Raw genomic sequence first — 14,616 nt, 5'->3', positions numbered from 1 at the left:
CCAACTGGGTTATTGAGCTCCACTTGCATAATTTACTTGGAAGTTGTTTCCTCTTTTTATGAGCCAAATGATCCCAAGTTACCCTGTTACATTTGCAGTCAGCATCACAGTTCCAACCTTCTGAATGGAAATAACTATGTGCTCAATGCATATTTAGCGTTTAGAGGAGCTGCCACTTTCATGCTTGTCCTGGTCCTTATGTGCGCAAGTTTATACACTTTCCTCATCTGTAAAACTAAGGCAATCACATAAACCATGGAAGAGTGATATAAATAAAGTATGGATGCTCATTTTGTTTTCTTTGAGCTTGATATATTAGGAGGAAAGCCAGAAAATTTTCAATAAGGCTTTTCTGGTTAACCTCGAAGTTATACCTGCAAATAACTCTCTCTTCAGCAAATCTCTGTTGCTTGTGGCGCATGAGACATGATGTGATGCTTGACTTTCAAATTAGAGGTTGACTTTGCAGTTCTGATATTGCAAATACTGCACTGGTAGTTTGATTTAAACAGATTTTAAAATGCCTTCATGAAAACAATTTGCTTGTGTCTATTTTTGTCAATATGTTTAATGAATTTATGCATAAAGAGAGGCTTGTAGGCCTCAAATCTTGGTTGTATTTTCAAGTCAAGCCTTCTGGGTTTAAGGTAAGCTTTTCAACATTCAAACACGAAAGAAAATACTTAGATGCTTTAACAGAAGATTGGTGTGGAGAATTTCACAAAAAAATTTGGAGGGGGCTGTCTTTGAATCACTGGGTGTTTATCTTTGAGAACCTGCACAGGATAGTGAAGACAGGAAAAGTAGGAAAAGACAGATATTATTTTATATCTTATATGATTATATACATTCATATATCCAGAAATAAAGCCTTTTTTATTTATCTAAAGGAAACTAATGATAATCAATCCATTTAAAGTTTCTGGGAAAAGTGTTATTTATAAAAAAGTAAAAAAAAAAAAAAAGGCAAAGGGAGGGGTAGCTTGCCAAAAATTGCCAGAAGTGAATAATTTCAAGACAATTTATTTTCTTTCTATAACAAGAATAGAAGTAGCAAAAGTGAAAAGCTTTTACAAAAGTGAAATAGATCAGCTTCTCATGCAGTAATCTCATAAGCAAGCTAGTGAAACAATGCACCTGCTCCAGATTGATGTAAAGCAGATAAGATAATTATTCTAGCAGTAGTTTCCTGGACAAATGTCCAAGGGAAATTGCAAGGGCCTGACTTACACCCAGTTCCACTCAGTATTTTCTTTCTGAATGGTGGAATAGATTACACATGATAAAACTGAATCTGACACCACCTTGGAGAAAAGTAGGATGGAATTTAGTGTGTACATTTGCAAAGGACAAGTGACATCTGTGAACTTCATGATTGTTGTGTGAAATTAATCTCCAAAATAAGAAATCCAATGACTCTTCAATTACTAGTGCTAGTAGGCACTGCAGGCAGGGTTTTAGATGCTGAGCAATATAGCCATCTGTAGAAATATATTTTCTATATAGTTCTCTACAAGTTTTCTTCTTAGAAACTGTTTTAACAATACTTACTACACTTACGGAATGGAAAAATAATGCTTAATTGTCAGGAGCCAGAATAACAAAATTGAATAAAGGGAAACATAGTGGAACTGAGTCTGCACAAATTAGGAGAACTAACTCATATTCTGGAGACCAAGGCATCAGGTTCTGCTTATAGGCAATGTAAAGTTTTTAAGCATTTGCTCCACAAGGAATAATTCAATAACATCTACAATGTAGGTAAAAGTTAAATCTACAAGCAGTTAAATTAAGCAGAGTGCTTCTTTCATATTAATCATACTTTTCCACTTTTTATTGTCATAATTCCTTCTGGACTTTTCAGCAAATATTTCTTGAAATTCTGATATTTTTGTTTTGAGAAGGGATTTTTTGTTTCTTTATTTGTTTTAAGAAAAAAAATTTATCTACTTGCTTAATATACCACTAGTCCAGGAAAAAACATAGGGCAGATTAACTAAAATTATACTTTTGGAAAATTTTGAATATCCAGGTACAATTGATTTTACAGTAATAATGCAGTAAAATTATATGCGGGGCGGGGGGGGGGAAGTATGTGTGTGTGTGTATATACAAGTATATATATAAAAAGTACAGTTTCGTTCAAACTGCAGAGAATTCCAGGAAAAGTAATGTAATAACATTGCTGTAATAAATTTCCTGGATGATATTAGAAGGAAGTGATTCTTACTTTTTTATCAAGACAACATAATAAGGCAGATTTGTTTTAAAGAACTTGCCATAGACAGAAATGTGATGATCAGACTGACCAGAAAAGCCGTTGTTTATGGTCTGTTAAATCATAAGATTTGTGTTTAATCCTAACTATGAGAAAGATTTACTTTGGGAAAAAGAAAAAGCTGATTGATGGGAGGATGCTGCTCTTTCCAAAAGTCTGTTTGTCTATTTATTTTCATTTTAAAGTAGTTCTTGCATAAAAAAAGACTAACAAGAAAATCTTTGTAGTAACTTTAGAAAACCACGATGCAGGATTGAAGTTTAGAAAACTACAATGTTGTGCTATTTAGTTTGACTTTAGTAATAGATTAATAAATGTATTTAGCCTTAATTTCTTATAAAATCCTTAATCATTCTAACTCAGAGTTTTCAATATTTAAACTGAGAGGGAATTAATTTTACAGCAGAGATAAAAATCTATCTGATAGAGAAAACTGCTAACTAGATTTGATGCTAAAAATATCTTCCATAGCTTTAATTTTAATTTAAAGCAACTTTAGATTGCACTAACATTTTAAAGGGTAACACCTTTCTTCACAGTATAAAGTATCAAAACAACATAAGAATATAATAAATATAATATTGTGGCAATATTGAAATATAACTTTTGTCTTAATTGTCAAAGTTTTTTTTCTAGATGGTTTTCTTGAGTGTAAGCTTATTTGACCTATTTGAGCTTTGAGAAAACAGTAAGCCTCAGGACAAAATCCTGCAGAAACATTTAAGTAAAAAAGTAAGAAGACAGATAAAAATCAAAAAAGACAATATTTCCAAAATTATACACATGGGAGTTTTCTTTGCATTTATGTTGAGCAGTGCTTTTCTTCAAGAAGTTGTCCTATTGAAAAAGGATCCCAAGATAAGACTAAAATTCAGTACTGAGATCATAGCAAAAATCTCTTAATTTTGTCAATTTAAAACTTAATCAAAGACAAATGAATATTAGAGGATTTCTGCCAAGAACTGTTATTATTACAAATCTTAATGACATTATAAAGAGATTCAGACTCAATCAAACTGAAGTACTAGTGCGTTAGCTCATCTTCCAGACATCATTTTCTTTAGAAACCAATTGATTAGAAGAAGAGGTCTTAATTGCTTTGAAACGAAAATGTAGTTATCCGTTTTTACACTGGCAAAGTTTTCATGGAAATGAAATGGTACCCTAAAAGTAAAATGAAGAAAGGAGCATTCATTCTGACCTAGAACTTCCTGTAATTTTTGAAGAATACAGGAAATATTATTTTAGTAAGTAATATTAGCATATAAAAGCTAAAAGAAAAAATGCTGTTCCAGTCTAGGTTTATTAATTTTTCAGTATCTGCAGGTTGAAAAGAAAGAAGGTTCTGGTCTTCCCAGAGCATAAATATAATGTATATATATTGAAATAAAAAAGATTCAAGGATAGGTTGTGAGTCAGAATTATGATTAAAATTTAAAAAATATTCTGTCTTTTTTTCCTGATAACCACAAATTCAATTAATTTATATGTAGATTTTAAGCACAAGAACAGTTATTCTACTATTTCAATGGAAAAATAACAGACTAGTTCACTGTCATCCCTCCTAAAACAAGCACATTTTAAGGTCAGTTATGAAAATGGCACTGTTAAATTGAATCATAAATGCCTTTTTCTAGCTACACAATGAATTGATATATTGATTTAATGACATTCAGTATTTTAGGGTTTTGGAGACCTGTCTTTTGTAATATTACAACATTAAAACATTAAATAACCATATTTATTAGCAACAGCTTATTCAATTAAAGACTTTGGGGAAAAAAACCCAACACTCAGAGGAAAAACTCTTTATGTATTTGTATTTCTCATCTTCAGGTATGTGCAAATGGAGGTAGCTGCTTCTACGATGGAGAAAACCAGAGATCTCACTGTGTCTGTGCTCTTGGATGGACAGGACAAACATGCCTGGAGAATATTAATGACTGTGAGGTAAACCAGTGCCAACATGGAGCCACATGTGAAGATGGAATTAATAAATACAGGTACTAACATCATGCTTTCTGTACAAGCCTTCATAAAGAAGTTTATGCCATATGAAGATATTTTTCCTTTCAAGAAGGATTACAAAGGGAGCTGCTATTGCAGTAGTATTTTTCTCAGATGATAAAATGCCATGGATACTAACTTGCAATAAGCATGTGCATTCAATGAGACTGTGTAGTTTGAAGTATTGCACAGGAAGGCCTCACAAATATTCCTCTTTGCTGGACAAAGAAGTAAACCAAATATGCAAAATCTCAGATAAACAAATAATCTATTTTAGTAAAAGGTAAACACTTTATGAGCCTGGAGTGTGACATGCAGTGACTTTTCTTATTAAAACTTGAATTATAATTTTCAGGTGAATAGGTGAAATGCTGAATTATTTATGGCTTTTTTTTTTTTTAGGTATTGACAGAACTGTCAAGTATGTGTTTTCCTTAGTAAGCTGTAACGTGCTATAGATATTTGAAAATGAGAGTCTATAAAAGTATGGGGAAAAAATAAATGGAAAAGGATTTCTTCAATAAGCAGAGTTCAGCTGTTCTTATCACACTTGAATTATTTATTTTTCCTTTACAAAAGACAGAATAACTAAAATCTCTCCATGTCTGTGAATGTATTTTGAAAGGCTTTAATTTTAAGCTGTGTCCTGTACTTAGAAGCACTGTAATTAATATGCTTTAATATTTCTATTTAGAAAAGGTTGCAATAGTGGACAAAATTAAAATAGAAGTAATTTAAAATTTCTTCCATTCCACCTCTGTTTTTATAGGATCTTCTGTAATAATAACTGAAATCCCCACGTAAGCACACAAATACAGATAAGTATATGATTCTCAATATACCAAAGTTAAAAGGAATATTTGCCACAGAGTCCTTACAAAGTATACATTATTCCCTTTTGCCAGCTTGCAATCAACTCTCGTATCAAATTATTGGACCATATTTTGACATTTTATTTGACTGATAAATCTGTGGTTTTTCTGTCTGTATCAGGAAAAGAATTCTTATAGAAGAACAAAGCCATGTTCACCTTACAAAATCCACTAGTATTTACTGATAAATGAGTAGATCTGAAGACTTCTGGTAAAACAAGACCTTTTGAATTTAGCTCGTTAATTCAGACTCAGACTACTGACAGAAAACACTTAATTCTTACTTTTTCAGTCTTTGAAAGACAAATTAAGTTGATATATCACTCTGTTTATTTAAGGAACAAGGTAACGTATCATTAAGATCCCAATGCTAGTTGTGTTAGCAGACAGTTTTGTTATCAGAGAAGCTGACCCCACAGAAACACAATTGGTTATTTTGCAAAGACAACGTGTAGAGTGTTTACTGTATAATACCTGCTCTGTCAATAGAGGATTGTTGTTTCTCAATGACAGTGAAACATTTTTTAAGAGAACTGAACTATTACTTTGTCGTGGTTTAGCCTGGCAGGCAGCCAAATACCACGCAGCCGCTCGCTCAGTGGGACAGGGAGAGAATCAGAAGGGTAAGAGTGAGAAAAACTCATGGGTTCAGATAAAGGCAGTTTAATAGAACAGAAAAGGGAAAATAATAATAATAATAATGATAGAATATACAAAATGACTGATGCACAATGCAATTGCTCACCACCTGCGCTGACCAATAACCAAGTAGCGATCGCTACTTCCTGGAACACGCCTCCCATATACTGAGCATGACGTCACATGGTGTGGAATACCCCATTGGCCAGCTGGGCTAGCTGTCCTGGCTGTGCTCCCTCCCAGTCTAGCTTGGTAGCAGAGGATAGTTGTCCTTGACAAGGTACTTAGCAATAACTGAAAACATCAGTGTGTTATCAACATTCTTCTCATGCTAAATCCAAACCACAGCACTAGGAGGAAATTTAACTCTATCCCAGCCGAAACCAGGACACCCTTCCTTAAAAATAATGCTATTTCCCAAGAGTTATTTACTGTCAGCAAGTGAAACAATTGCCATTTCCCCTTTCCAATACACCAGTAAAACCGGAAGAATGGAAGAGGAAATGCTGAATGTAACTACTGCAGCCACCCAACTTTTTCAAGAGACTCTTGCAATTTGCATTTCTATCCTAAAATGGGTATCATTTTTGATAAGGCAGTTATCAAGAGCTGTATTTGATGCAAAGTAGTTTCAGGAAGACATAAGAAAACTGTCAGCAGAGTGTATGGAGAATTAGATATATAAGTGCCATTAACAACCCTACTGAGATCCATTTTTAAAGTTATTATAGCCATTCAAAACATCACTTACCTCTATCTCCTCCCCTTATTAAGTAAGTCAAAATGTTACGTATTTGGTTTTTATTTATGGAAAATTAGTGTAAAACTCTAGACTCTTCTCCTAGTTAAGAAATCTTAACTTCTGAACTAATTATTAAACTTTGGTCATAATGCATTATTCCAGTGGTGGCTTGTTATAGTAATGCTAAAATCAGGCAAACATGGAAAGTATCCAGCTTAGCTTCAAGAACATCCCCTTCTTTTAAGCTCTCATGTTCTGCAAGCTGTCAGGTTTTTCCAGATTGGAAATGAGCACTCAGCTGTATGTAATTTTTCTAACTTTCTATCTCCTTACCATGGCATATTCTGTTTCTCCTCTCATTTTGAAATTACTGTTCCAGACAGTAGTGTCACATGTGTATATTTAACATATGCAGAGAATTTCCTTTAAATTCAGGATGGGGAATTGCTCTGGGTGAAGGAGGGGGACTTTGAAACTATGATACAGTGTAACGCACAGTAAGGCTACATAATAAGAGCAACATAATCACAATAATAAGTCTTAGGAGTTTTATTCCTTATTTAGTGAGCCTTCTCTTACAGCTAAAGTGGCCTCAATCACGCTGACACAAAACCTCTTATTAATTCAAATGAATTATTGCACTTCCAGCTGAGTCTGTGCTGTTTGAGATATCATAACATAAGTTAATCAGCATGTATTTAAAGTGACAACTTCTCCAAAGAATTACTGCTCCTGCCACTGGGTTGATGGTGTAGCTGTCAATATGATGAATCTGACAGGTACCATGCAATAGACCAATTGCATCCACACGCCGAAAGAATCTCTTGACCTTTGGTCACATATACCTGAGAGAAAAACCAGAGAAGATTCATTACCTCAGTAAATAGACAGTGTTACTACATAAAAAAGTATTTGAATTTTCCTTTTGAAAGAACCTCTATCATTTCCTTATGTTCTCTGTAGAAAAGAGAGAACTGATTTAACATGGCCCAATAAGAAACATTTTTTAATGAATAATTAAAGTGAAAGAACTCTTCAAGGAGTTGATCCTCCTGTTTTAAAATCCACCCTTGTAAATTTATTCCTTGCCAATGTTACGTTTCAGACAACCAAGATCCTAACTGAAATAAGTCCTAATAGATATTTTACTGTAGTCTATTTAGTGAAGGGGAGCAACAGAGGGAAAAGGTAGAATTTAAAATTCGATGTAGTTTCTATTACTTGTCCTGTTTCTCTTCTTTCTTCAGTTCAGTCTATTCAGATGAAGTTCTACTCTTACCAGAGCCCCAGGAAAGCCCAGCAAGAAGAACTGAGAACTATTAGATTAAGACATTTGAAGAAGGATATTGTAGGATTTACCACTGTTTAAAAGGTTATGATAAACGAATATGTTTTAAAAATGTATTTTAGTCTATAGATATAGCTCCGAGGTCAGCATTTCATGAGTTTTTATGCAGGAAGACTTCCCATTAAGAAGTTAGATTTGGAGTACAGTAAAGCTTTAATTGCCAACTCATTTTTCAGTATTCAATATAAAAATTTCAGTATGTATAATTTAATCTTGAATTAATCTCTCTAGGAAAGAGTAAAGCCTTACCCAATGACATATTGTTAAATAAAATGCTTTAGAATATGAAACACATCTTTGCATGATGCCAGAAAGATTATGAAAAGTAAACAGAATTTAGATAACTTTTGAGTATCACAAAATTTAAAGCTTCTATAACTTTATTCATCCTTGACTTTTTCTGTTTTCTGCCAATTGGATAAACTAAGCTGTTTGATTAAATTATTTTTATATAGATAATTTTCTATTTTCAAGTTTATTCATCCTATACTATATATGCAATTTGACTGCACAACCTAGTTGGCAGTGCCATATAAAGTTAGTACTATGATATACACAGTTTTCTGTAGCAATAATAGGCTTCTTCCATTAGAGAAAAAGGAAAAATACTTTTCCTCGCTTTGCTACAAATCCAGAAGGTAGGTGAAGAAATGTCTCAATTTCTCAGGGAATATCTCTGTAATAAGTTATACAACAGCTTTTCTGCAGAGAATACAGACACTTACAAAAAGCCAAAGTGAAACTAAATAACCTTTTAGTCCAGTCATGAATGTGTGTGCAGTTCATATTTCAACTAGAAAACAAAATAATTAATACTGAGTAAATGCAGTTTATCTGCTTGGACTACTATAATTAAAGAAAAAAACCAAAAACATTTATTAAAAAACAAAGTAGAGAGGTACTGGGAAGTCTTTGCTAATGCCAAGCTTCAGTGCTTCTACGTGCCTTCTGTCTCAAGATAGAAAATAGCTGGGTCATCTCCTAGTACAGATCAGCATAACCAGATCTTCAGTCTGGTCTTTGTTTTTTTTCAGTCATTTTACAGATTCATCTGTTGTACACAGTCATTTACTCAATGGCACAAGTCGTACTACATCTCTTTAGTGCAGGCAGTCTGTGGTGACATTGTGACAGCTGCCCTGCCTGGACTAACTAGTTTGCTTACTTGCACACCTGCTGTTCTAGACCTTTGGTGATAAAAAGTTAAATCCTACTGCATATTGCTAGGAACACATTGCAGCTATGTCATAACCGTCTGCATTTGAGTAACACGTTCCTTCTTAGACTAAATTCTATGCCTGGCTTATCTGCATCTCCATTTAACATTTATTTCACAGGCATATCAAATTATTGTGCAATGTTAACTAGATTTAGGCAGTGGAGTAGCAACGTACAGTCATGTGGATGATATGTGTTGGAGCAAAACAATCCACAATAGGGTAACTATTGAGTTTGGTATCCACTACTAAAATCCATGTTTGTAACAAAAGCATTGAGGTACTGGTTTTCCCTCCTGGGATCTGATACACTTGAAATCTTGCTATGGACAAAAGAGGACATATGTGAAGCTAAGAAATGATTGTTATTCCCATTAATGTTAATACAAAACTTCTTCATATTTACCTTTTCTTTGGTGCCATGCTCATCCTTTCAACGTTCCCCCAGTTTATAAGGTTGACATTTTAGTCTTCCTTAAGAAAGTAGTTGGGGAGTGTCATTAGCATCTCCTGGTCTTTGCTGGGAGATGTCCCCAGAGGGGCCATTCCCAGAGCTGAAGCTGGAGCAGGGAAGGCAGCAGTCACTGGGCCTCGGAGCAGGCATTATACCATTGAAACCCAGCTCAGGCCACGGCAAGGCTGAGACCCTGCACTGATGTGTCAGCACACAGCTGGGGCATCCCTCTGATACGGGCAAAAAGCATGTTTCTTGAGCTAGAGATTCACTCACAAATAGAAATTCTGGTATTATGTGTATCTGTATACAAATTCTTTTTGAATTTATTGTAGAGAAGCATTTCAGCTTTGCAGCAAATGAAAACTGCAAATCAATCCATGATTCAAAGCTTTTGATATCATGTTCAGTATTTTAGTGCTGCTGAAGTATTAATGCAATTAATAAAAAATTCATTAAAATATTCATTAAAATCTAATGTGGTGATGGTATTTTTCCTACTACAAGTGTAAAAGACTTAATTACTTAGAGGTCATTGGTCTTGATATTATTTCTAAGACAGAAAGGAAAAGATATTTGAAGTTCAGCTAATGTCAGTGTTATACCAACACAGTGTTTAATAAAACTGTGTTCAAGATCCATTTCATAGATTGACTTAGAGATGAAATGATAACATCTATTAAAATCTTGGATGATTTAGAATCTTATAAAAACTTTAAAGCTACAAATAAATGCAGTCAGATGCTGATATCCAAAGCCCACAGAACTGCACTTATACTATTGTCCATTAAATTTAGGAAATATGCACAGTGCAATCTGTATCTGCTTTGTACATAGTACTGCTGAATATATAATGCATTAATGTAAGTGGTAACTATTATATGTTAATGCAGTTAAATTAACAAAAAATGCACCAAACTTAAAGACCTGACTAGTTTAGACTTTTACTGCATAAAAATGGCCCGTTTTTATTGAAAAAATAGACACATTATAAAGTGCAGATTTTAAATAAAGACTTACTAACTTATTCATTTAAATATTTTATGCTTCCTTTGTAGATTTTCCATATATGATGTTATGTAGTGAAGTTATTTGTAAACATGCTGTTAGAATTTGATGTAGATTATTATAAATTATATTTATAAGGAATTTATTGAACTTCTAGATCCTATTGGTTCTAAACCTCAGTCTGGATTATAAACAATAAATGAATGATTCTTAGATGTTTTAGTCTCAACACACAATAAGAAATTAACTTGTTATTAAGAGGGCTAGAACACTCTGGTTTAGATTAATGTATGTGTTTGGCAAATACTAACAGAACAAAACCTCTTTCTGCACCATTAGTTTTTAGTTTTACATTGTTTTGAGCCACTGCCACAGATTTGGGCTTGACTAGCTGCGTAAGTCAGCCACTTTGTTTCACATGACATGAAGATCCAGTTTTAAAGTTATTTTCTAGTCATGTTTACACTGAAGAAAAAAAAAACACAACAGCTTCTGCATATTCAAGAAAGCAGTAACCTATACTTAATAGCTACACCAAGCAAACTTTTCACACTGAGGTGAGAAAACTTCATGATTTTGTTTTATTTTTCCTGAGTAATAATATGAAATGAAGAATCTAAAAAAACCAGAGTCTAATTTATCTGCTGTAGGAGATGAACCATATTAAATTAAAAGACATCCAGTTATAATTTCACCAGGAAAAACAAATTACTTTCCATTCTTAGTTGTTTTAGATTTCTTCAGACACAGAAGCACTGAAAAATACAATACTCATAACATCATTGCTTGTAGTATGGAATCAGAAGCATGAAACTGAAACTATAAGATTCTCCATTACATGTGTTTCTCTGTAGTTCTTCTGTGGTCTCTGAAGATAAGCTATACAATGAGTAATAATAAGGAAATGATAGAAAATTCCTTCTCTTTATCCTCTCTTTCCTGCTAAGGAGAGCTGTAAGTTAAATATTCTATTCAATATTAATGATAAGAGCCACATTTTCAAAGAATGATTGAATAATTGCATTGTCACAATGCACACATTAATCATTACTGTAAAAAAAAATATTTTTTGACTACATAATAGTTAACCAAGGAAACAAAGTGATTAACTGCACCAGAAAAATTAGTATGACTGTTTGTTATTTCCATACTGAAATTTTACTCTTGGTGGATTCAGAAACTGTGCAGCTAAAGGTCATTAAAAGTGCACGTGCTTTGCATGTTTATGCATAATGAAATTTTATGTAAATCAACATCTACATTTAGCTGTACAGCAACTGTATGAGATGATTTGTGTGAGCTTCATTCCTTTAAAAAGTGAGAAACAATCAGATGGAACTCTCAAGAAGAGGGGAACATTTCTCTTTTGCTAAGGAGTGACTGAGGTTGGAAGAGAGAATACAGTAGCTATACCTCCTTGAGTAGGTACTGCAGTGAAGTAGCAATGGATCTGTAAAGAAGAAATGGTGGTATTGAAGAACTCACAACCACATTATACAAGATATGGAGGGTTTACTTCAAGCAAGCTCTATTTTGGTCCATGGACTAAAAGCCCCTTAGCAGTTGGTGTGCAAGGAGCACATCTACTGATTTAGTTTCAACTGAAATAAATCAATTTTACGTGCTCTGATATGGCTCTGCAATGTGATACAAAATACTGCAGTTTGGAACAGCCAGGAAATTAATCATAAAAGTTTTCTCCTCATCTGATCTGAAACAGTTATACAGATGCACCTTGAGACACAAGGGAGCACAAAGCCAGGCCTCAGGTATTATGAAAAAATTTCCTAGGGATCAAGGAGACACAAAGTTGACAAAAGTTTGACTGGGAAGCCTGGGCCTTCCTGCAAGGAGCCAGTGGAAAGGAAAGCAGCTGATACTTGTTTATATACATATAAAAAATAATAATTGTGGCTCAATCATTTGGTGATTTTGCTGTTTAAAGAATTAACCATTTTATTTTCTAATAGCACCTGGCTTTTCATAGACTAAAAGCCTTTTGATTACAAGAAAATGACTAAACCATCTCTAAACTCACTCCTTTGTAGAGTTCCACATAACAAACAATATCTCCTTATAAAGATACCTTCTTTATTGTAGGCTTCTTTTAGTCACAACATGAAAGGGAAAAATGACCTAATTTTCTATGTGCTCTGAAGTTACCTTTGAACTCTTAGAGCTGCACTAATGTCCACAGATTACCTTGGGAGAAAAAAAAAAAAAAAATTGGATTAAACACTAGGAGCTATTTATATTATGCATATCCCTTTTCCCTCTTCCTTTTTCTTCAGAAGTATTTCATTAGTATTACGATAGACGGAGCTCCCACGGTATTCTGCCCTTCTCGATCTCTAGTTTGTTCGTAGACAATGTTCTTTGGCCTTTCAAATTCTCTCTTGCCAAGAAGAATTACAGGTAAAATTAGAGCCTAACTGAACAGAGAACAAAGTATACCAGTGGTGGGTATGGTTATAACTTTCATAGTCCAAAAGTTACATTTCAAAAAGTTTTTGTGAAATGACATTCAAAATAGCGACCATCATTCTATCTTTTATAGAATCCTTTCTGTACACAGAATCTTACATGGGGTCTTTTTCCTACTGACCTACAATTATCCTGTTGGAAATTTGATAGGGATATAAAAATATCTAAGTGGAAATTTCCACAAGTCTAACATAAAAATGCAGGAATAATAAGCAAGGACTGAAGCAAACAGCCACATGAACATTTGCTTCTGTTAAAAATAAAGAAAAAAATATCCTTTCTGCCAGATGGATCAGAGGGAAAATAGCTCTGATCAAGGCTTTCTTAATATGTTAGTTCTTTACAGCTTCTAGATAACATCTCTATGGATCAAGAATATGTAATATTATTGTAAGATTATTTCCTCCCGTGTGAGGAGACCTCTGGACGTGATAAGGAGAGGATCAATCAAAGAAAATATTGCCAAGTACAAAGGATTTTCTAATTTTATGAGATGTGGATCAGCAATGAGATAATCCAGCTTTGTTTTCATTCACACACACAAAAAAAAATTGGGAGAAAGGGAAGCATGAAAAAGCCATCTCCAGCCTTATAAAATTTATATGTCATCCTACATTCTGGGAAAAAAAAATCCTGCTCAATTTCTTTAAAATGGTATAGATTGTTATTTTTTTCAGTTACAGACAGAAATTGCAACCTTTGTTTCTAATGATAAAGCATTTTTATACTGATTTTATGTCCAGAGAAAGCAGGATGTAATATTGGTTTTTTTCTTACTGATACTGTAGCAAGCAACTAATAATTTTCAGAAAAGAAATTCTTAAAATGCATAATATATCTGGTATAAAATTAAAATGCATAATATAAACTGGTATAAAATATGACAGTTTTCTATTTGAATATTTTCATTGGAAGCTTGATATTAAAAGCTATATAGCTACTAGTTTGTCCCATCCAAATAGCTAAGATTTTGATTATTGTGCAGTTTGATTTAATTTTTGCAAGCAGTCTATGTGAAACAAAGTTACTTAGTGACTAATTAAAGGTAAAAAAAGAAGATTGAAAAAAATTGCAGTTCGTTTGTGAGTAATTCAAAGTGAAAATATTGTTAGCATTATTAGTCATTATTGACCTATACATTCAAGAGTGGTGTGTTTGTGGTTTTTTTCTCCTCTCATTTCAATAACAGGTGTATATGCCCCCTTGGTTACACTGGCACACTTTGTGAACTTGATATAGACAATTGCATTGGAAACCAGTGCTCTGAATATGGTTTCTGCCACGACCACTTGCATAATTACAGCTGTAACTGTGTGCCTGGATATGAAGGACCCTTCTGTGAAGTTGAAGTTAATGAATGCTCAAGTTCACCTTGCAAAAATGGAGCTACCTGTATGGATTTAATTGGCCACTTTTCATGTCATTGTGCTGCTGGGTTCAAAGGTAAGTTTTCTCTTTTGAAGTGCCTTGTACTACAGATGTAATTGTCCAGTTCTATGTAAGTGATGTTTATATGATTGTTTAATAACAATTTTTATATATATAAAAATATGTATATGTTTGTGTG

General features: G+C 33.5%; 1 protein-coding gene across 1 annotated transcript in view; it reads left to right on the top strand.

The window, feature by feature from the left end:
- Positions 1-14,616, top strand: part of EYS (eyes shut homolog) — a 958,850-nt gene that overhangs the window by 134,359 nt on the left and 809,875 nt on the right. The window contains exons 9-10 of the mRNA XM_075145270.1: positions 4,115-4,281; positions 14,239-14,492. Coding sequence (XP_075001371.1) covers positions 4,115-4,281; positions 14,239-14,492 — 421 coding nt within the window. The remainder of the gene's footprint in view (positions 1-4,114; positions 4,282-14,238; positions 14,493-14,616) is intronic.

This window comes from Calonectris borealis, chromosome 3, assembly GCF_964195595.1.
Source record: "Calonectris borealis chromosome 3, bCalBor7.hap1.2, whole genome shotgun sequence".
Taxonomy (NCBI): Eukaryota; Metazoa; Chordata; class Aves; order Procellariiformes; family Procellariidae; genus Calonectris; species Calonectris borealis.
Note: the sequence above shows the minus strand (reverse complement) of the source record. Positions and strands in the feature narration are given on the sequence as shown.